This window comes from Panthera pardus, unplaced genomic scaffold (assembly GCF_024362965.1).
Source record: "Panthera pardus isolate Hobbes unplaced genomic scaffold, ASM2436296v1 HiC_scaffold_6, whole genome shotgun sequence".
Classification (NCBI taxonomy): Eukaryota; Metazoa; Chordata; class Mammalia; order Carnivora; family Felidae; genus Panthera; species Panthera pardus.
In genome coordinates, this window is record NW_026526991.1 from 50,096,252 (window position 1) to 50,120,536 (window position 24,285).

Sequence of the window (24,285 nt, forward strand, 5' to 3'; positions counted from 1 at the left end):
AAAAAGATAGAAAATGGAAGGACAGGTTGGACAATGGTCATATTGGTTTACGTTAGATAACACACTTCTGTCTCCACTACAGGTTGTTTAAACTCTATTGAGGCAGTGCAGCAATACTAGGGAAAGAATGGTCTTTGATGTCAGGCACCCTGGGTTCGATTCGTGGCACTTATTAGCTGTTTAGGCTGAGACAGATTTTTAGCTTCCTGGAGATTTAATTTTCTCATCTGTAAAAATGGGGAAACCAGTGTCTATGACTGTCAAAGTAAACCCCCAGTCAAAGGAGTTCATGTGGTGGTGAAAAGCAGGTCGACAATTATAAGGTGGTGTGATAAGGGCTCTCATGAAAACATAGATTTGTTGCTGGGGGCTTTTTTGTTGCTGCTGGCTCTTGTGTCTCATTCAGCTTCCTCACTCACCGGGTAGAGGGATAGGGAACCATCACCTTTGGAACTCAGATCAGTCCCGGTGCTTTATTTACACTGTTTATTCAATCCTCACAGCAATCCTAAGAGGTAGGTACAGTACTATTTCCACTGTAGAGGTGAGGAGACTGGCGCTCCAAGAGAATAAGTAACTTGTCCCTGGTCACGCAATAACTAGCAAAGCCATCCAAACCGTGAAAGTTGCAGTGCAGTAAAACTCTGGTGCATTAAAATGGGTTTAATGTTTTGCATCCAAAAATTGTTTCCGGTCCAACACCCTTGCAAGGTTTCATCTGTATAATCACTGCCTCTCACTGTAAAACCAGAGAGTATCCAAAGTAGGGCTTTAAATAACAAACCTCACAGACTCCCTGGATTCTGACAGCCATGATAAATCCTGCTTTAATCATGCATGAAAAACACATGTCATCTGTTTGATAAGCAGTCATCTGCTGTTGCTTGACCTGGCGATGAATTAATAAAGCAAAACATGTGGCAACTCAAGGCATACATATGAAATATATTATTCCCAAAGCATCCAAATGTGATTCTTACCCTTCACCTAACGGGCAGAAAGGTGTTGGCTCTAAAATGGCATATAGCGACACTAGCCCGCACTTACAAATTGAGCTGACACCTGGGAATTTTTAAAACTAAAAGCCATTAAAGAAAGCGAGTTCGGAGAATAGGCCCTGAAAGGAGCCAAGGCCAGAAGAGATGGCAGTCTGGGAAAGAATGGCTAATTAGGTGTTAGTCACCGGGCTTCATAGGCTCCCTGTGAAATTATTAGGGGCAGCAAAGAGTCTGCACCTGTCTGTTCTGTTACTCCGCTGCACAGAACCACTCCTGAATCTGTAAACTCCCTACTCTGGAGCCTGGATCTTTGCAGAGATGGGCTGGGGGAGCCAGAGGAGGAGGAAAGACAGACTTCAATGATCTCCTTTGCCAACCGCATGAGGCATACCACCATTTTCTTTGTCGTCTTGCTGGGGGTGGCCTGGTCCAAGATTTATTTTCCCCCTCCAGCTGCATGAACACTAAAGAAAGGCTTAAAATATTGTAAGCAGCAGGCTATGAACGTGGTGTCTGGAATACTAGAGGAGAAAAGAGAGTGTCCCACAATGTATTCATTGTAAGATGATAAACCACTTGTAGGAACTAGTTCATAAATGCTCTATCAGTAGAGAATGGTTGGCATAGAGGAAGAGTTAGAGAGATAAATTCAGCCAGATTTCATCTCCTAAAATACTTGGAGCTCCTTGGCTAAAAGGCATTCTTTCAAGTGATTTGTTTGTGTGCCAGAAAAAAACAAAAAAAAACCTTGAATCTTGTATCGTAAATTAAGCTAAGAATTCATGACAAGGAAGTGAGATCTGAAAACTGGGAGATGATATTTTCTTTTCTAAATTCAAATTCCGGGAAATCAAATGCAGCCCCAAGTCTCTGTCCTCTATCAATATATGTAGTCAGCGAGAACACACCCAGACGTGACTGCTCTCTGAAAATGTGCCTCTTTTTCGTACACACACACACACAGAGAAATTATAAAAATGGATGTGAATCAAATTTTGGTAAATAACACATCATTGTGGTGAACAGCCGACTCTATAAAGATGTGTAAGTTAAAGTTTCATTTCTGCACTTGGTTTCCTGGGAGCATTTAGGCATCTTATTTCATTTCTATAAGCTTCTATCTCCTCATATGTCAAGTAGTATAATTGTACCTGAACAATTATATTGTTGTGAACATTGATTATGTCTTAAGGTATTAAGAACAATGCTAGGCATGTAGTATACCCACACTGCTTTTGATTTTTTAAAAAAAAATTTTAATGTTTATTTATTTTTGAGAGAGAGAGACAGATCACAAGCGGGAAGGAGCAGAGAGAGAGGAGACACAGAATCTGAAGCAGGCTCCAGGCTCTGAGCTGTCAGCACAGAGCTGGACGCAGGGCTCGAACCCATGAACCTCAAAATCATGACCTGAGCTGAAGTTGGATGCTTAACCAACTGAGCCACCCTGGTGCTCCACTCTCAATTTTAATATCATAGTAGTTGTATTAAATTCACCATGGAATACTATTTAGGATGAGCAATGGCACATTCTTCCTTAAAACTAGAACTCCTTTTGTAAAATGAATTTATCTCTCTCTCTCTCTCTCTCTTTTTTTTTTTTTTTTTTTTTTTTTTTTTTTGCTATTCTAAGTGTTATTGAGTTGTGAGGATAAGATTATACACATAAAGGACTTAGATTCATACTGTCATACCATGAGTGTTCAGTATTAGCTATAATTGTTTATAGTATGGTCAGTATTATTTACATCTTAAAATGTCTTATGGTTGGGCGCCTGGGTGGCTCAGTTGGTTGAGTGTTCGACTCTTGATTTTGGCTCAGGTCATGATCTCATGGTTTGTGAGATTAAATCCTATGAAAGTCTCTGCTCTGACAGCGTGGAGTCTGCTATTCTCTCTCTTCCTCTCTCTCTCTCTCTCTCTCTGTCTCTGTCTCTCTGCCCCTCCCATTATCTCTCTCTCAGAATAAATAAACATTTAAAAAGACAGTAAATAAAATGTCTTATGGTTGACCCAAGTAGTTTGAACTACTTATTAAAGAGAGCACAAAGTCTGGGGTGCCTGGGGGGCTCAGTCAGTTAAGCCTCTGACTTCGGCTGAAGTCATGATTTCACTGTTTATGGGTTCGAGCCCCCTGATGGACTCTCATTTCAGGGAGACATTCTTTGTCTCCCTCTTTCTCTGTCCCTCCCCTTGCTCGCACTCTGTCTCTTTCTCAAAAATAAATAAACAAAAGAGAGAGAGAGAGAAAGAGAGAGAGCACAAAGTCAGAAGTAAAGGTCTGTAAGAAAGTATTTAGAATACTTGTAGAGGAAACCCACGGCATTGATGTATAATGAAAGAAGTATCTAAAAAATCTTACATGATGACAATCAAACCCTAATTTTTCTTCATGTAACTAATATCTTTCACATATAGCCAGGGAATTCAACCTGAGGTTCACTTTTCCTTGTTTACTTTGCTCTCCAAAAAATTCTGGTTTAATCCTCTTTCCCCGTTACCATAAAGTCTCATCTCCTCTTTCACTGTTTGGATTATTAATGACAGTAGACCCTTGGAAAAAGTTTTGGTTTTTCTGGCATATTGGAAACATCCTTTGGAGTATTGTTTCTGAGGACCCACTTGAGCCATGAAGGAGGGAGTTGGGAGTCACACAATGAGGTTGGCTCATATGATCCTTGTGGTTTGGTCAGATCAATGACCCTGGGAAAACAGTCTGTGCTCCTAGCTGCAAAATGTTACTCAAGGTTAAAATCTATACTACTTATTTTTCCCCATTCTTTTTCTCCAGGATGCTAGATACAGAGACAGATTTTTCAGCTTATGTGTTAGAAACTAAGTCTGAATGGTGGTGGTTATCCTTTTTCAGTTTCGTTTAGCAATTTGTCAGCAGTAGTGAGTAGCTGATCATTTATTTGTATAAAGTCGTTCGCCAGCAGTTGGCATTTGTTTTAGCTTACACTATACTTGGTTAATAAGAAAAAGGGAAAAAAAGAAAAAGAAAAAATACTAAGTCACTGAACCAGATTGGAAAGTTGCCTTAGTTGTAAAATTGCATAATGTCACTGATTGCTGGAGCAACAGGTGAGGGCTTTAAAGGTTATTTTCTCAATAATCAAACCTATACCAGAATGCTCCCCCCATAGGTGAATCCTTCTTTTATCTAATGATATCCAGTGTTTCTTCCCTCACTGGCACAAGATTTAGACCTCTTTTTTTTTTTTTTTTTTTTAGTTTTTTTTTAATGTTTATTTCTGAGAGAGAGAGTTAGAGAGAGAGAGACAGAGTGGGAGTGGGAGAGGGACAGAGAGAGAGGGAGACACAGAATCTGAAGCAGGCTCCAGGCTCCGAGCTGTCAGCACAGAGCCCATCGCCAAGCTCGAACTCGTCAACCGCAAGATCATGACCTGAGCTGAAGTCGAACGCTGAACTGACTGAGCCACCAGGCACGGCCCAAGATTTAGACCTCTTAAAATAAAGTCGCCCTGATTGCATTTTCCTTCCTCTAATTTTTTTCCGTAAACTTTGACCTCTTTCTTGTAACTGAAATTTCATACTGAAATGTTCTAAATATGGAAAGCTTTGCAGTAAGATCACGTAAAAGAAGAGTTCTTGAAGAGCCCTGATTTTACAAAAAGCTCCGTCTTTTTCTCTACGAGTTATGCTAGATATGCAAAAAGTGTCCCAGACAAAGGGGCAAAAAAACCTAAGTGATTTAAATAATCAAGAGATACAACCATTTAAATGATCCACTTTTGACGCTGTGACCATTGTTATTGGGACGTTAAAAAAAAAAATCTCAGTCTTTTCAATGGAGACATGTTTAACATTTTGTTTCACGAGTTCGCTCGGGAAGATCTATGTACTCGTAAAAGTTTTTCTCTAAAAGTTACTCCAGTTGAAATTGTGATCAATATGTGTCAAAGTAACTCCTTTTTTAAAAATTGTTTTTTATTCAGCTAGAACTAGCATACGGTGTTATATTCATTTCAGATGTACAGTGTAGTGATTCAGCAGTCCTGTCCATCTCTCAGTGCTCACCAAGACAAAGACACTCTTCATCCCCTTTATCTGTTTCACCCGTTTCCTCACCCCCATCAACCACCAGTTTGTTCTCTGTATTAATCAAAGTAACTTCTTCATTTCATCTTATTTATTGGTCAAAAATTGGGGGAACCTTAGTTATTCCAAATGTTTTATTTCTATTGATCCTCCCACCAAGCTCCAGTTCTATTATGTATAATCATATGAACCCCCCCCAAGAATACTCAGATATGTTCTAGCCTATTGATACCCACATACTTCTTCCTGAATAATGGTGCACTTTTTTTTTTACATATTTATTTATTTATTTTTATTTTATTTATTTATTTATTTTTTTTTTTTTGAGACAGAGAGAGACAGAGCATGAACGGGGGAGGGGAAGAGAGAGAGGGAGACACAGAATTGGAAGCAGGCTCCACGCTCTGAGCCATCAGCCCAGAGCCCGACGCGGGGCTCGAACTCACGGACTGTGAGATCGTGACCTGAGCTGAAGTCGGACGCTTAACCGACTGAGCCACCCAGGCGCCCCACATGTTTATTTATTTTTGAGAAAGAGAAAGAGAAAGAGAGAGAGAGAGAATGAGCAGGGGGAGGGGCAGAGAAAGAGAGAGAGAGAGAGAGAATGAGCAGGGGGAGGGGCAGAGAGAGAGAGAGAGAGACAGACAGACAGAATCCAAAACAGGCTCCAGGCTCTGAGCTGTCAGCACAAAGCCCAATGCAGGGCTCGAACCCCTGAACTGTAAGATCATAATCTGAGCCAAAGTCAGATGCTTAACCAACTGAGCCACCCAGGCACCCCAGTGATGCACTTTTTAAATAAGAATTAGCAAATGTGGCTTTAGATACCCAATGCTCATTACCCTGAAGTAACTCATATTTTTCCCCACATTCTTAGTCTAATGCTAAGCACCTGTGGAGCCTATGTGGCTTCATAATGTGGAGCCACATTATGAACCTGTGGAGTTTCATAATGTTAAGATACCAAGAATATCAGCTGCCATAATCTGGTGGTTAAATCAAAGAATTAAAGTGTATACTCTCCCTACATAGAAGCTGTACTGACTTTAACTTTTTAAAGTTTTTAGTTGGGGGAGGGGGGCGCCTGGGTGGCTCAGTCGGTTGAGCGACCGACTTCGGCTCAGGTCACGATCTCACGGTCCGTGGGTTCGAGCCCCGCGTCGGGCTCTGGGCTGATGGCTCAGAGCCTGGAGCCTGCTTCCGATTCTGTGTCTCCCTCTCTCTCTTCCCCTCCCCCGTTCATGCTCTGTCTCTGTCTCAAAAATAAATAAAACGTTAAAAAAAAAATTTAAAGTTTTTAGTTGGGATCTGTTATGGTAATGAAAATAGGCTTCATGGCATTGTGTCCATCCCTCTAGAAATACTGATTCCTTGGTGAGGAGGCCAGCCTGTGACTGTTGTGACTCTTGTTCATCTGTTCCTGCTAGAAACAGTACTTAAGAAGAAGCATAGGGGTTATCATTTATGATTCAGACACATGAGCAAGAGGAATGCCAGAGGCAGAAAATGTGCAATTTCATGCTCATTAATTTCAGAGAGGATTTGCAAATTAACCTGGCCCGAGATATTACTCTTCGAAACAACCTGTAGGCATCACCAAGAGGCACAGTTATTGCAGACCATTTCCACAAGGTTGACCAGATGCTCGGGGGCTGCAGTGGTCCTATGTATCCCCCCCATGAAGATCATAGGCCAGTTTCTGGGCTGGAGACCTCCCCGGTTCCAAGAGAACTGTGCACATGCGTCAAGGGAGCAACTTTGTGTCTGAAGAAAAAGAGTTTAAGGAGAGGGTACCACAGAAGATTCTCTCCCCCATGTCCTCACCATGACGCAGGACATAACTTTACATTTTCAGTCGACTTTTATTGGCTAGGGGGTAATCACACCATACTATTTCCTGTCTCCACCTTAATCCATCCACTGCTGTAGGTAATCTAACCTTAGATGTATCCAGTTACCCCATGAACTAGCCATTTTAGGATTGTAAAGGGGTGTAGAGTGGATCGGGAGAAGATGAAATTCACTCAGAATCATAACACTGCCCCAGTTTCGTTTCCATTTGAGGAAATAATTCTATAAGTAATTTGATAATTATCATATTTAAGAACTGGGAATACCATTGAGGCCATTCTGCCAGCTTCTTTGTGGGCTGCCACTGACACTATCAGGTGACGAATAGGACAGATGCCTCGTCACTACCCGTGCTGTTGCTGTTGGGTCAGATCAACTGGAACAGGGCTTCCCAACCTTTAATGTACATACAAATCACATGGAGATTTTGTTAAATCCGATTCCATAGGTCTGGGCCGGGGCCTGAGATCCTGCATTTCTGACAAGCTCCCAGGCAATGCCCAATGCCACTTGTCTATGGACCACATTTTGAGTAGCAAGGAGTTAGTTAACGGGGCAGTGAGGGAGAAAAATGGTCTTATACGACCGGCCTGCAGCAATCTGAGCTCTGTGGTTGGCATGGTGTTTAGCTGTAAATATGTAATCCCCGAAATGGTTATGTGATTGTGATATAATTTTAGAGGACATTCTATCATTGTGACAAAACCACTGTACCTTTCTTTTTAAAATGAAGCCATTCTCTGTTTGGATGATTTTTTTATTCGATGTTCAAAAGTCAAAGACTTGGTCCCATTTAAGAATGTGAAGCACATCTGTGTCTGATCTATAAAACTATACAGAAACCTGCAGAGCCAAGGATAGACAACAATGCCACGCAGATGCAAAACAAAGAACACAAGAGAGGAGGGAAAGACAGTTGGAGAGGGGAAAACCATCTCTTAATAGGAAGAAGACTGTCCAGGAGCAGCACACCGCCTCTGCCTCCTGCCATCAAGCTCAGATCATTCCTCCTTTCTTCTGGTTTAAATCTAGTGTGTGGACTATTGTATCCCATTGGGCAAGGAGATGAAATTAATTCATGCTCATGATCAGCTGTAAGCAGGTATCCAACCTGCTTCCATACACCAAAGCAATAGAACTGAAGCCCATGTAAGACTCAGAAGTTTCTGACTCTGGAAAAGATTGAGGTGCATTTTTTGTTTGGTCCTAGGGGAAAAAATATTATTTTATCAAAGATTAGGAACCATTTGGGATTGAAGAGGAGTATTGTGCTGTATCTTTGTGCTTTTCTTTAAATTATTCAGGGAGGGGCGCCTGGGTGGCTCGGTCGGTTAAGCGTCCAACTTCAGCTCAGGTCGTGATCTCACGGTCCGTGAGTTCGAGCCCCGCGTCGGGCTCTGTGCTGACAGCTCAGAGCCTGGAGCCTGTTTCAGATTCTGTGTCTCCCTCTCTCTCTGCCCCTCCCCTGTTCATGCTCTGTCTCTCTCTGTCTCAAAAATAAACAAACGTTAAAAAAAAATTTAAAAAAAAATAAATTATGCAGGGAATGGTGCTTGTATTTATACATTATTTTAATAAGGATAAGACATAACTAAGTTCTATTGTCAAAACCCTTTGACAGCTATCCTTGTGGACATCTTGCTTAAATTTTAGAATGTGCCCCAAACTGCCAAGGCAGCAAATGAAACTGGAGGTCTAGTATCTAAAAAAGAGAAACGGCCGACTTACAGCACATTCATGCTGGGCTGGGCTGAAATGAAAAGATTATGGTCCCACGTCACACAAAACTTCCATGTTAGCTGAAAACTAAAATGGCCCATTTCTTGATTTTTCTGCTTGCAGAGCTCTGGATAAGTTCATTTCAGTGGCTCTCCCTTTCTCTTCCCATGCCCCTCCCCACCAGCACCCTAAGCCCGTGCTCATTTCTCCCATCAGCTAATGAAGCACATGTTCCAGTCTCAAACCCATGAAGCAATAAGGATTCCTCAATCACCATTCCACTTAAAGTTTTATTATCTTTTATCCACTTTGATTCTTAGTTTGCACACAGTAGGCACTAAAATTTCTGGGATGTAATTGAATTCAAGAGGCAGATCATTCCCTTCACAATGGATTTCATTTTGTTCCATTCATGAAAAACAGTTTTCTTCGGAGTTGGTAATGACGTGCATGAACATTGTGGCATGAGCTGCCTATCTCCCCGCTGCTAGGAAGTGGTCCTAATGTTTAATTGCACAAAATGCCTCCCCCCCCCCCCCAATCAAGAAGTTAAGAGATCTGCTGGCTTAGCTAGCGCCTCAATTGTGCATAATTAGTTGCTAGGCATTGTTTAGCATAGGCTGATTAGTCTCAGCCAAAGGAAATTAATTTTTTTTTTTCTTCAACAAAGCCATGAACACAGCTCGAGATTCTTGAAACCATAGTCATATCCTGTCCCGCTGGGAATCCCAGACACTGGGACTAGGGGAGGCAGGAGATGGAGAGACAAGAAGCAGCCTGATTGCACATGGATGCTATTTGATATCAAGCAACTATTCAAGGTTATGAGAACATGAGGGGACCTGAGTCCATTCCTCAAGATGTGGTTTTCTCAGCCCCAGCATGGGCTTTGGTTGTGATGCAGAACGAAGGCGCCTGTGTTTGCTTTCCAAGTTTACAAAAACCAGCTTCACTCAGAATATGTAATCAAAACAAATGATTTGTGTTTGCCACTCCTGTGTTTGGCACATGGGGAGACTGACCAAACTTGGGGGAATGAGAGGGACAGATGGTCTTCCCATTGTTCCACTTCTGTTGTAAGTATATGCTTGGCTAAGCCCTTTCTGTGCCTCTGTCACAGTGTCGATTCTCCATTTAATGGAGGGCATTTTCCCTCGCCTCATGGGATGTCACTCTAAAGGGGACCTATGCTCTTCCTTGTTATAACCAATACATAGCCCCTATGACAGTGGGCGGCCATCATGTGTGACAGTGATTATTTAGCTGCTAAGATGTCATTAGAGAAGGTTGACAGTTCTGACACCCTATGGTGCCCTTAATGATTACTTACAGCATTCACTTCAGTGAACAGTAGCTCACCAGTTGAATGTCGGCTTTGCCCCTATGGTGACTTTCAATAAGGATCCCTTTTTATGTGATCTATCATCAAAGTCAAGGCTGGAAGTCCTGTGTGAAAATCAGAATTCTTTTGCTTAGAGGCATTATCCTAAAGGACGTTTGATAAATCTTTCTGTAGTCTGAATTAAAATTAAAGGAAATGTATTTTTTATTTTAAAAATATTCTTTTGGGGCGCCTGGGTGGCGCAGTCGGTTAAGCGTCTGACTTCAGCCAGGTCACGATCTCGCGGTCCGTGAGTTCGAGCCCCGTGTCAGGCTCTGGGCTGATGGCTCGGAGCCTGGAGCCTGTTTCCGATTCTGTGTCTCCCTCTCTCTCTGCCCCTCCCCCGTTCGTGCTCTGTCTCTTTCTGTCCCAAAAATAAATAAAAAACGTTGAAAAAAACTTTTTTTTTAAATAAAAATATTCTTTTAACATTTATTCATTTTTGAGAGACAGAGAGAGACAGAGCACGAGCTGGGGAGGGACAGAGAGAGAGGGGGACACAGAATCCAAAGCAGGCTCCAGGCTCCAAGCTGTCAGCACAGAGCCCGATGCAAGGCTTGAACCCACGAACCCGCGAGACCATGACCTGAGCTGAAGTCGGACACTTAACCGACTGAGCCACCCAGGTGCCCCAAGGAAATATATTTCAATATTAGTTTTTATAAAGAGTCACAAATTTTTTAAATACATATTAAGTCAGTACTTAAGAGCTATTGGAGGATGATGTGACATTAAAAGGACTTGGCTATAAACCTAGAAAAAGAAAATCAGTGGTAGGAAGAAGGATGGTCCATAACAAATATTTGACTTTCTTCAGGTTGCTTATTTATAATTAATTTATAATAAATCTATAATAAATGCCCTAGGTTGAAAAGTTGAATATAATTCAATCATCTATTAGCAAATGTCTAATGAATACATGTTATGTGTCAGGCACTGTTCTAGAGATATTATCTACTGATTGATTCCTTTCCTTATTATTTGACCTATTTTTTTAACTCACCTGTGTAATTGAATGGAACTTGGAAGTCTGTTTAGTGTCTCCCTGATAAAATAAAGAAGCATTAACACGGGTCTTATATTCAGGGAACCTTTTAAGACCTTAACTGAGGAACAGTGAATTGTACTGGCATGTATTTTAAATTTTTATCTTCCAAAAAGTGAACTTACAAGGATGGATTGATACTATGGTACAACTTAAATACACTTCATGTTAGGCAAACAAATATATGGAGGAGGGGGAAATGAGATTTCTATACACACAAAAGAAATTAGCTCTGATTGCTCATTTTCATAGCCTTCTCCATAGGAATTCAACTTACGTTTTGCAAGCTGGTGGCTGGAGTGTTGTGTTCATTCGCTTACCTGTATGATACAGAAACATGCAAATAAGAACCTATCAAAGCTCGTTGTTCATGCAAGAGGAAGTGGCATAAGGAGGAAAGAGCATGAGAATAAAAATAAACGAAATTCAGTCCAGACTCACTCTAGATGTGTGTTCTTCTATAAATTTACCTCTCTGGACTTTAAGTCCTGACTGTAAAATGAAAAGACTAGCCTACATTATTCCTTATAACATGAAATTCTGATGCTATGTCAACCAATCTCCATTAAGGAACACATGAGAAAACCACAATAGAAGACTCCATAGCTCTCCATGACTTTCCGCTTAAGGATTAAAAAGGTGCCCCCGACCTTCTTGTCCTTTAGTATCCTGCTCTAGAGCCATCAGCCACTGATTTATTCATTGTCTTTCCTCGATTCTACTTTCAAGCAAAGTTTGAATCACTCACAACACTTGCTTCAAAGTCAAAGAGTTGACTTTGAGTAGATCACATCAAGAGTTGATGTCCATTCTGTAATGGGCAGCTTTTCATAAAAGGCCCATGATGCCTCCTAGAGGTTTAAAATAAACAGATGTTCTTAGAATATCTTAGAATGTATTCTTAAAAGCAAATGTGAGATGGTGCCACACTGCTGTGTTGCTGTGCTCGGCTTACTTCTCATGATAAACGTTGCCAGGATTCTGACTTGCTTTCCATTAGGAATTATTGCTTTCACCTTGATTGACTTTGGCAAGCTATTCTTAGATAATGTCAAGTTTACTTCAGTCTGGAACTTTGACCAATACAACTTGGGCTTCTAGATGATTGTTTACTTTTGTTTATGCTCAGTAAGGACACTCTTAATACTGGGAGAAGGAGCGGGAGACTGGGGAATGGATATGTAGAGGCTGGCCAGGTGGCCATCTGTAATGTGGTGTCAACCTTTTAGGATGTGCATAGCTAGACTATGTCAGCTCTAAATCAAGGAAACTGTTTTCAAATATAAATGAGAAAACAACTTCACCAAAGTTGTCTACTTTTGTAGTGCAAAGTGGTAAATTTCTAGAGAAATAGCTCCTTAAAATAGAACATTGAGTGCAAAAAACCCCAGAGTCTCCTGGGTAAATCTCTTATTGCCCTTTAAGAAAATCCAACACTGGATTCAACCCAAGACTTTAATTGGCTGGACTCTTGACAAACTTAAAACGGAAGAAAGCTTTTAGGCTTCCAAGATGCTATTCTTAAAACTAGTTGTTATGATCCATATCTCCTTGACTCAGCGCTCTGTACTCATACAGTTTCAAAGATTTGGATTATAAAGGGAAATATATTTTTAGTTAGTTTTATAAAGAATCCAAATTTTCATATATAGTAAGTTTGTTTTAATAGGTGCTGTATAAAACACATTGCCTGGTTATTAAATCAATACTGTGAGAAAAACACTCAAATACTCAAGTGGAAATGATGGGGCAAATAGAGACTTTTGTCGTGCAATGTTTACATTTTGTCTTGTGGTTTCTGATTATACTCAAAATTGCATCTGCATCGAGAAGAGTCAAAGATCCAGGATACTATATTATAAGCAAAAATGATGCTGTTGATTATATTGGTATCTGAAAGTTGGTACATTATATCTGTGGTTGGCAGAACATAAAGAATTGTGTGACAAATGGAATATAAACATGAAACAGCGTGATTTCCATTTTTTAAGTTAATTGCAGCTTACAACAGTGTCAATCTTTGCTTTTTGTCATTGCTTCTAAAGGCCTTGTTAGTTTTATGAAGAAATCATGAATCATTTCAACCAGAAGTACATCGTAGAAAGGAATTGAGTTCCCCAATTTTGAAACACAAACCACTTAGTTGGGAGAATTAATGTTTTCAGATGATAAAGCCTACTTGCCGAATTAACTCCTTGTTGTATTTAATAGTTTGCATTGTACAATACAGTTCTTTTTAATCATCTAGTGATTTCCTATTACAACAACACCCACGACAAACTTCCCTTACAGTATGGCCAGAAGTACCATTTGGGTCATCTAGCTTGACTCGATATGCTAGATAATTATTTTACATTATGTCCGCTATGGCCATACATATCTTATTCTTGAAAATGTTTAAGACTGTCACTCAGACATCTCTTACTTTATACAAATGCCTCATGCAAATTAGGAAGAATTCTTCCTTTCTTTTTTAACCCTAACATTTGCCATCCTAGTTCATTACTCCTGTATTCCAAGCCAGATTAAATCCTTTTCTATATTTAAATAAAACCACTTTACTTAGAATTTCATAGATCCATCACCTCTATGATCTTGTCACCTAGTGTTTTGCTCATCTAGCTTCTTGCCTGTCACAGATATGCTGAGCTTTGGTCCTTCTGTCTTTTCAGTTGTTCTCTTTATGGTTCTGCAGGTTATTTTTATCTCTTTCTAAAAGAGGGCAGATCAGCCCATTGCAATATACGTCCTCTTTTGCCAAACCATCATTCCTTTCCTGTTCTCAGCATAGCTTCTCTGGTCTTACTCTAAATGTCCATGTCCCTCCATATATCTGGATGCCATTTTGCACTTCCAAGAGGAACCCACTAATTTAGTGTGTCTTTATTTTCCTGCAATACTAATGCTCTGTCATCTGCTTATAATGCCCTGTCATCTGAAATATAACATTTCGTTTCATTTCCTTTGTTCTTCTACCTGATTATTCTTAGTGCCCACTGAGCCATTTTATTCCTTCTTTGTCTTCCTCTTATTGATATTCACTGATACTTATTTATCAATGCATGTAGGTGACAGGCAAATAATTTGTATGCTGTATTGCATAGTTCTTACCATGTTATGCCTTCAGGTACACGACAGCTTGATCCTGACAGTCCTAAGAGGTAGATGAGAAAGTATCTCTCTCCCTCTTTTATAGGGGAGAAAACCAATGCTCAGTGCATTTTAAATGACTTGCCCCACAGCTAAGCCAAGGTTAACACTCCGATCTCCTGACTCTTTCTACCATACCATACCATATCACCTCTCTCTGGCAGAAGGATTGCAGTCCATTAAAAAATCTTCACTGCATTAGAAACTGGATGGAAATTAACCAAACGCTTCATTGTACCTTTGCAGATGAGAGCCCCTACACTAAATCCGCCAGCCAGACAAAGCCGCCTGATGGAGCGTTGGCTGTGAGGAGACAGAGCATCCCAGGTTAGACCAGACTGTTGGATTTTTCAGCTGTTTTACTTTTGAACCCTGTTATTTGGTGATCCTAAACAGTTCCAACTTGGTAATAAAAATCAATGATATTTCATAGGGTATAGACTGCATTCCACCCAACTTGTTCGAAGGATATTCATAAAAACTAGACTTTGGAAAAGCTTGCCAACTTGTGAGAAATCATCCGATGTGCAACTCCTTGGTAAAATGACTTGGAGTTATGTCAGCTCTCTCATTTACTTACTCTCTTCTCTGTTTTCAGGGGGTGACTTTCACGGCAGCATCTATTTCTTTATTGAGACGTACAAGGCAGAACAAAGGGTTCAAAATTGCTGTGGCCGAACGTATATATAGTCTGAATAACAAATTACTCCTTTCTTCTTATCTCTTTGAACCTGGATTTACTTCCACTGGGCAACTCTTGTAAAATTCTGGGGCTTTGTCTCGTTAGGAAGCTGCTATTAGGATTCCTATGACACAATAAGTGATACCTGTTTTTTAAAAAAAACCATTTTGGACAAATATCTTAAACGCCTTACCCCAACACTTCAATGTTTTTGAAGCTTTGAATTTGAGAATGACACAAAAGTTGTAAAAGAGGGAAAAAAATTCAAAATATTACTCAAAATTTATAAAGCTAGTTGATTTGTGAAAAACCTCTTATGGAAGTAACTATACTTAAAAGAAGGGTTAAAATCATTAATACACTTAGACATTTATAAAAATAATGCCTTTATATATTTTGTACAAGTGAATTGAGCACAGCTACATCTTAGCTATGGGATTTTAGAGCATAGCATAGTAGTTTAAAAATTCAGGAGAAAGAAAGCAGTGTTTTCCAGTATTTCAGTTGAATGGTTTGGCAAATCTGTCAGTGAATAGGGAAATTTTTCCATCTGAATAAGAGCAATATGAGTCCAGTTTCTGAGCAACCCTGTTCATGATTATTATTTACTTTTATAAGAATGACATGTGGTTATTTTTATTCTTGCTGTGAAGGCTTAGATTCATTATGAAAGTACATGGCTTGTAAAGAGCCATATTGTGAACATGCTATATACATCCTTGTCTGGGTGTTTTGAAAATTCTAAAGTAATTTGACTTCTATAATTAGATGGCATCACCCAGTGCGGAGATTTCTTCTATTCCATCCCATAAACCCATCATTCTTAGTGCTGATCACATTTAGAAAAACTACTGTAGTCAGCGATGGGCTGTGTTCTCTGCTTTCTCCTTGTCAGCAGTAAGGAAGTACCCAAAGTTTGAAGTTCAAGAATGCCAGTTATCCATCAATTCCTTCTTGGCTTGTCTACATTAGCCAGTATGCAATACTCTTCTCTTGGGAAGAGTGAAGGGACTTCCTAGTGTCCTTTCCCCTTTATGTGATATTAAACAAAAGCACTGACTATAATTATGTTTTCTTTTCATGGGTTCTCTAGTGTTACTAAATTATAACATGTTTGAGGGTCAAACTTTTCCCTAAAGTCATTAAGTAGTTTTTTAAGTTACGCGCTAGGTACAAAGAAGTCATTCATCATAATCCTTAGCTCATGACATATAGTGATTCTTCATTACAGAACTTTTTCCTTTAGCCCTCCTTATATCAATTTAATTAGAATCAATTTAATTAGAATCATGAACCTATTTTGTAGGCTTCATGGGTTATTTTCTTGGGGTTTCAACATGGACAGACACCTTTTTGTTGTTCTTTAATGAGGTAGCAGCCAGAAGGGTTGGGGATCCTGAAAATTTTCTTATTTAGAATAGCCCAAGAAGAAAGTCGTCACCACCCAGAGGGCTAAGAAACCAAAGTGGTTAATAGCTGATTATTACTTACTATTATCGCAAGGAGAAAATTAAGGAACTTCTTAGAAACTGTTTCCTGACTGACTTCTAATACTTGGAATTCTGAACCTGTACTTACTTGACTTTTCTGTCTTACTACTTACAAGAACCTGTTCTTGTTCTGGGGGGGGGGGGGGGAAGGTTGTGGGGGGCATCCTCCCTTGATCTTAGGCCAAGAGGTCACTTAAGGAGAGATCTAACCCAGCATCCAGAAGTCTTAACCAGTCACCTACTATGTTTACCACCTTTACCCCATTACCCCTACCCCATGAGAAAGAGATACACAGAGGAAGAGGCAGGGGGAAATGCATGGCCTTTATTCATTGCTGGAGCTTTAGCTGAAAAATCCTGAAATGTTCTCTGGATGAACTCCATTGAACCACACGGAGCATAAAAGCAAAATGTAGGTTTACAGCCTTCGTTCCTTCCTCCTGTGCTCCCCTGCCAATCTTACTTTCCTCAATGGTGTTTTACCACCTAGTAGCAAGGAAAGATGTGTCTAGAGAAAAATGCAGCAAGGAAATGAAATGAGGCCTAAACAAGAGTGTGGCTAATCCAGCAGACCCTGGATCTTCTCAGCGCAAAGGTAACTCTTAGGGCAGACATAGCCTTAGCCCTAGGGCCATTTTGCTGCCCCGGGCACTATAAGCAAACACAAGGAAACTGGAACCTTCAAGGAGCTATGGCTTTCCTCACATCTACCCCCAGACTTCACTCTCAACCATCCAGTGATGGTGATGATCACTCACGTGAGCACTTTCTCTGATAGAAGGGGTGAGAGGTAGTGGAGGAAAAGGGTAAGGTAGGGAAAGCCCTCTTAAACTTCTCTATCCAACTTTTATGAAAGCTCCATTCTTTGAAACTTATTCTACAAATGTAGACCTGGGGCTTCCTGGAGTAAATATTTATATACATATACATAGATGAGATTTCTTAACATGGGCTCCACTATTTTCATGGCATAATAAAGAGTAGTGTGCAATAATTCTGTCCCAAAGAAATAGCCTTGAATGGTAACAGAAATATAATTTGCTTTTTATTCATATTAAGATCCACCACCCCGTCTAAACTCAATATTACTACAGCAATTATTAATACTTCACAAGTCAAATATGTATCTTTCATGAAGTGACAGTTCTAGCTGTAAATCCTTTCATTCCTTTCCTTGTCCTCCATTTCTTCTAAAAAAACAACAAAAAAAGAGGGAACAGATTAAACATCCTTTAGGAGCAATGTACACTTGCTTTGGATAAAGGGGAAATGCATTATTCATGTTATTTGGAAACTTGTCATTTTAGCCATCTCTCTTACGACACTAAATGTGTAGGAACAAAAAAGATTTTTTGGCCTTTCATGAGGCTTTTTAAAATTTTAATAATGATGACAGTAAAAAAATGACATGAGTGTCTACGACCCTGAAGTTTAAATGTAGATGAAAGATCTGTTAAGTCTATTAAGAAATATTAAGGAGGCATATCTTCAGACTCATTTCTGCCCATTTTTTTTTATCAAAGAGAAGATGATTTCCAAGTACAAAGATATTTTGAAGTAACAGGTTCTCTCACACATCTGTTTATTAAAAACAATCTGTTGATCTGTTCCCCTCTGTCTGACAGATTACTGGTAAAGTTTACCACTTGAAGGGTGTGTCCAAATTATTAAAGGAAATCTGTACTGATTCTTAGTTTAACACATTTTGCAATAATTTATGGTTTTACCCACTTAGAGATGAGGCATTTAATTATGTATGTCCAACATGAATGACAGAAAAAGATAGAATACTGCTATAGACCTCAAGGCTTAGAGTTAGTGTGTTATTTATTCGACATGCTTCTTCTTTCCAAGTAGGATAGCTTTCTTTTATTATGCTAGTCTTCACAAAGATTCCTGGGCAATTCACAAATACAAGAAGCTGTCAAGCATTTCACATCTATTGTATTTGCAAACTTGGTGCCCCGGGAAAATGATCTTAACTCTGTAGCCAGAATGAGCTACAAAAGTTTGTGTAAGATATCTGTTTTTGCTCCTAGAATATAAAAAAGACACTTATCAACTTGGCCATAATGGAATGAAGTCTATATCAGTCATTCTTTCTTCTCACGTTTGGGTGTTTGCTGGGGGAGTAAAAACATGGAGCTGAGTCTGAAATGTCCATTAGCCTCAGACGTATACACCCAAGCTGTTTAGAATACATCCAGGGAGGGTCAACACCTACTGGAAAATCAGTCTGGTAAATCATACAGGGCCATTGGCACCACGGAGAAGCTGTCAACCTTGAATTAAGAAGGAAAGGACAGGAATTTTAAAGGTTCTGCCCTCTCTGTTCAGCATTTCCCTGCCTTTGTTAACACACAATTTGACACTTCATTGGTCAAAATCTTCATTATGACAGCATATATAGTGTGACATTTACACAGGATTTTACAGCTATGACATTGCTCAGGTGTATGAAGGGCATTTACTCTGGTTGGGGCTGGTTCTCCTTTCTTCCTTTCGGTTCCACCCTTGAGTTCCTCCAAAAAAGTGGGCAAGTCTCACAGGTGGTAAACTAAAGTCAGCTGAATCAAGCACGTATGAGGCATCACACAAAAAAAGGCGCTGCACAACGTATCCATATATCAAATCATCACATTGTTCACTTAACTTGTCAATTACATCTCAATGAAGCTGGGAGGGGAGAGGTAAAGGACCATTTTTTTTTAAACGTTTATTTATTTTTGAGACAGGGAGAGACAGAGCATGAACAGGGGAGGGTCAGAGAGAGGGAGACACAGAATATGAAGCAGGCTCCAGGCTCTGAGCTGTCAGCACAGAGCCCGACGCGGGGCTAGAACTCACGGACCGCAAGATCATGACCTGAGCCGAAGTCGGCCGCCTAACCGACTGAGCCACCCAGGCGCCCCAGGACCATTATATTTCCAGTGTATTCTCATATGATTCAGAAAAGAAAAATTGATCTGTGTGTGTGTGTGTGTGTGTGTGTGTGTGTGTATGAAGGAGTATTTCATAGTGGTCCTGCAACTCTTCTATAATTTTCAAATTATTTCAAAGATAAAAAGTAAAAAAAAAAAAAAAAAGAAGAAGAAGAAGAAGAAAAAGAAAGGAATGGTAGCCTGGTGCACTAATGCTGCCCAAAGATACTGAGTCAGACTCTGGTGTTAGTGAGCTAGTGACCCGTGCGGTAAAATACGAAGACAAGCACCTTTGCTACTCAGTCAGGCTGTCCCTGTGTCCTCAAAACATCCAGCAGGGCTAAGGTAAGGACAAGGGGACTTAGGTCCGGGGTGTGCCCTACCAGAGCCCCTCAGAGTCCACAGTAAGAACACAAAACAACAGGGTTTACCAGCATTCTAATTGTTGCATTTTTAAGAAATTAGCAGAACTATATCACGTCTTTAGAGGTAAATGGCTAAGGTGGTAAAGTCAAGAGTCTTGGGAGCTGCACATGTGTCTGAGATCCTGTCCACACCCCCACCTTTGTTTTGTCCATGGTACTGTATCTACCATTCTCTGAAATTAACTGCTCAATTTATTGTTTTTTCTGCTTTCTCAATCCCTCACTAAAACGTAAGCGACTGGAGGGCAGTTGCTGTATATGTCTTGTTCACCAGCGTGTGTTCACTGCATAGAGCTAACAACGCTAGGCAAGTGGTAGGTATCCAGTCAATACTTGTGGAATGAATGAGCAGGCAGAGATCAGCAGGCACGTTTTCTCTGTGCGGTCCGTTCCCTCATGACTAATACGCTTCCTTTACAAAACGAGTGTAACAATCTCTGTTTACCGTATATTTCCTGACTCCTTGAATATGCTGTTCAGGCAGGCCCTGAGTCTGCTCCAAATATGGCATTTCTAAGGAAATCGTCTGCTGCCCAAGACTAATGAATGGAATATAGGTCAGCTAGAAGCTAGAGAATTTTAAAGGCCAGAGGTCTCCCTCCAGCCTTATGTGTTTCTGTCTGAGCAGACAATATCTGTGCAGTTCTGGAACACTGAAAGTTTGAGCAGAATTTAACAATACAAGTGGCAAGATGAGAATGATTCGTTCAAGTGTTCTGCTGTAGCAAAAAGGCTAAAAATGACATGAAAATAGCCAGTCTATAAATAGAGTGGTGCAAGGCAGAACTTATTACTTAATATGGCAGGTACACATTAAATATTTCCCCCAGAGAACCGATCCACTTGGCCATGTGGCTGGTTGTACATACTGACTTCTCAAATAACACTGGGCAAAGCCAGCCAGCCTGATTTGTGTTCTCAATGCTGCCGCCTTCATTAGCAATTCAAAAAATGGCAGTCTATTACGTTTGAACTCCTCTCACACCTTAGTAAACATGGATGAAATATAATGAAGTGGTACATATGCAGCAAACAATTTTTAAATAATAATTCTCCCAGCGTGCAATTTAGGGGGAAATCATTTGTCGCGAGTTAGTACTGTGCCTCGATACTTCCCGAGTCCCCCTGTGCTATAGGAGTGGTGGCATTTAGTCAATGTCACGCCCTGGGTACACACAGTAAGCTCACGGAGTGACCGCGTGACCGTGATGGCCAGCACAGCCTCCCAGGGTCTGAAGAACATTTTACAAAGAGGCTCAAGGACATGTGTGCGGGAACTGCAAGGAGCAAGTCTTTTCCCTCTACCCCTTTTGCAGCGAAGAAAAATTAATTCTCCCAGTTTCCAAGTTAGGGAGGCCTTCAATCAGGGTTTTTAAATTAAATGACTTTAGAGAATTAGGCTGGGTGAAAGTTGTATTGATTGATTGGTGCTAGGAAAAGCCAAGAACCGTCTTACACAATTTACTGTAGAATAGGGCAGTTGGGCCCATCAATACTCCTTTCTTACGGTTCAGGCTTACCTGACTTAGACTAGCTTCCCAAATTTCTGCCACTCCCGTGTTCTCCTCATGATGTTTATTATATATCTGTGTTCTATCTGTACTATAATTCATGTGCTTTTCAGTAAATTTAAATTGATTTTTTTTCTTAGCCTTATCTAAACCTTTGTTATCTGTGCCTTGAAATACTAATGGTATTTTTCTAACATAAATTTTTTTAATGTCTAGTTCTGAAATGGTTTTAAAGGCATCTGTGTCCTCTCAAATACACCCATTAATGTTTACATATACCATACTTGGAGAAGCACCAGCTTGGAATGAGAGTCTCCCCAGAAGAAATGACTCCAAGAACCCCAGTGCTGTGTACTTTGTTGGTAGATTGATAAGTAGTCGGAGATTCAATGTGCAGAAACAGGTCATCTGAATGGGAGTGGAAGGCATTTGGGGCTTTTGCTATAAAGTGAGAAGAAATACTGAAAGAGAAAGATGAGGTTGAACAGTATTAATCCAAAGTGTAGGGAAAGACAGGAATGAAATGATCATAAGAGTAACCTAATCTAGAAAGATAAAGTGAGGGAAACTATAGATAATTTTAAGAATACTAGTTGCCGTTCACTTCATGCTATGCTTCAAGTATTAGACTAACCATGTTGATAAATATTGGTTTTTTTCTTCCTCCCAGTTTACTTCAGGAAGTAAGTTTTATTTATTCCTCTCTAACAGACGAGCAAACTTAAGTTTAGAAAGCTAAAAAGACTTGCCCAACATCACAGGGTCTGGAAAATAGTGGAACTTGGGTAAAGCCTAAATAAAATCAAGTTCAACCAGTGTCCTGAGCAGTGTGTAAAAGGAGAAGGTGGTGGACGGGACACCTGGGTGGCTCAGTTGGTTAAGCATCTGACTCTCAATTTCGGCTCAGGTCATGATCTCACAGTTTGTAAGTTTTGAGCCCCGCGTTGGGCTCTGTGCTGACAGCACAAAGCTTGCTTGGGATTCTTTCTCTCCCTCTCTCTGCCTCTCTCTCTCTCAAAATAAATAAATATTTTCTTAAAAAAGAGAAGGTGATGGAGAAAGGCCATAATGAGTATGAGGTGTAAAGACTTTGACTTCTGCAGGCCAACTGAGCCTCTGCTCAGAGTATCCAGAAAACGTAAGGTGTCCTTCTCAGTCATGACTGACTGGCGCCCTTCATTAGATGGAGGTCAGTGAGTAAAGGCTGAAGTCATGGGGATCATACCATTATTTCTCTAAGTAACAAAGGGCCAGGAGAAACTGAGGAAGAAAACTGGCAGTGCCTTCAAGCTGTGCTATAATTTCTTCTATATACTTGTGGTTTTCAGGGCTTCCAATTCAAAGGAAAAAATCAAAATTGGCCAAGAAGTCTTTAATATAATTGTTCTTAAACTGGCAACTCCATTACTCTATAACTTCATGTTTCCCTTTTAAGACTTTGGAACAACACTGAATAAATGGAAGCAATCACTTTTATCTGTAGCAGAGCATATAACCTCGCAAAGAGGTTTCTAAAATCAGTACATATATATCCCCCATTATCAGATTAAATGCTTAAAGACTGACTCCAAGCAATGTGCTCCCTCTCTCTCTATAGATAGATAGATAGATAGATAGATAGATAGATAGATACACACACACATATATATACATACACACACACACACACTTTAAATTCTTTTAAAATTAGACATTCTTACACATTCCTAAAGCCTATTACTGAATTAGCTGTTAAACTGATGTTATAAGATTTCTCCTTCATAATTTTGGGGGGAAATACTTTATAACACCTGCCAAATCTCTTTTTTTTAGGAGTTTGATTGCACCTCTGGTGCTTTCCTGTTTTCTGCATAGGATGTAAACTGTTGGCACATGCTTTTTACCCTTACGTACTTGCATACGTGCATTGCTTTTTTGGTTTTCTCCAGCTAAGCTTTTATTTGCTCGCTAAATCCATTATAATTAAAGTGATCTCTCATTTCTTTATTTTGAGTTTTTATCAAAACTGACTCTTATACAGTCATTCAACATTTAATCATTCAACAACTTGTTGGGCACCTACTATGTGCCTATTACTGTTGCTGGTGCTAGGAATATCCTACAAGCCTCTGTCCTCCTGGAGTTGGCTTCCTGGTGGAAAAGACATATATTCAACAACTGCCTAACATAAGGTCACACAATGCTAAGTACAATAAAGTGAAATAAACTCGTATAAGGAGTAGAGAGTGGTGGGGGCAAAAAGATATGGGCTGTGCATTTGAAAGGCAAGTCAAAGATGTCCTCCTGGAGGCAGTAACATTTGAGGGAGCCTAAAATGAGGAGCAAACCACATAATGGTTTGGAGGAAGTAGACCAAAAAAATAGCAAGTGCAAAGGCCCTGAGGTCAAAACTAGTTTGGCTAGTTAAAGAAACTGTAAGAAATGAGGTCAGGGGTGCCTGGCTGGCTTAGATGGTAGACCATGAAACTCTTGATTTCAGGGTTGTAGATTCGAGCCCCACATTGGGTGTAGAGATTACTTAAAAATAAAATCTTCTTTAAAATAAAGAAAGAAATGAAGTTGGAGAGAGAGAGAGACAAAAGTAGGTTCTGTAGAGCTTGTAGCCAAGGTAGGAGTTTGGAACTTATCCTTAGTGTGACAGGAAGCCATGGCAGGGGCTGAACAGTTGAGATTTTCTTTAGAAAAATCTCTCTGGCTTCTATATGGAAAATAGACTTTAAGAAGACAAGAGCAAAAGCAGGGAGATCAGTTGTCATTGCAGTGTGTCAGACAAGAAATGGCGGTGACTTGGGCCAGGATGATGAAGGTGTAGGTATTAGAAAATGGGCAAGTTTTGAAGAAAGACCTCAAAGAACCCGCTGAGAAATTAGATGGGGAATGTGAGAAGAAAAGATGTGTCTAGGATGAGTCAAAGGTTTCTGCTCTTCATTGGATAAACAGCGGTGCCATTTACTGAGACAGAGAGCCACTGAGGAAGAACTAAATCAGCGGGAGGGGGAGTAGAGAACTCAAAGGAGAGGAGAGGCCAGTGGAGATAGAAATTTTAGAGT

The 24,285-nt window shown here is 40.1% G+C and overlaps 1 protein-coding gene across 16 annotated transcripts in view; it reads left to right on the top strand.

Moving 5' to 3' along the window:
• The window catches only part of GRIP1 (glutamate receptor interacting protein 1), a 682,822-nt gene that overhangs the window by 481,722 nt on the left and 176,815 nt on the right, over positions 1 to 24,285 (top strand). For 14 of the 16 annotated variants that reach the window (XM_019455025.2, XM_053896004.1, XM_053896010.1 and 11 more), the window contains exon 2: positions 14,453 to 14,533. The exons of the other annotated variants lie outside the window; for them this stretch is intronic. In XM_019455025.2, the coding sequence (XP_019310570.2) occupies positions 14,453 to 14,533 (81 nt within the window). The remainder of the gene's footprint in view (positions 1 to 14,452; positions 14,534 to 24,285) is intronic. 16 annotated transcript variants of the gene reach the window in all.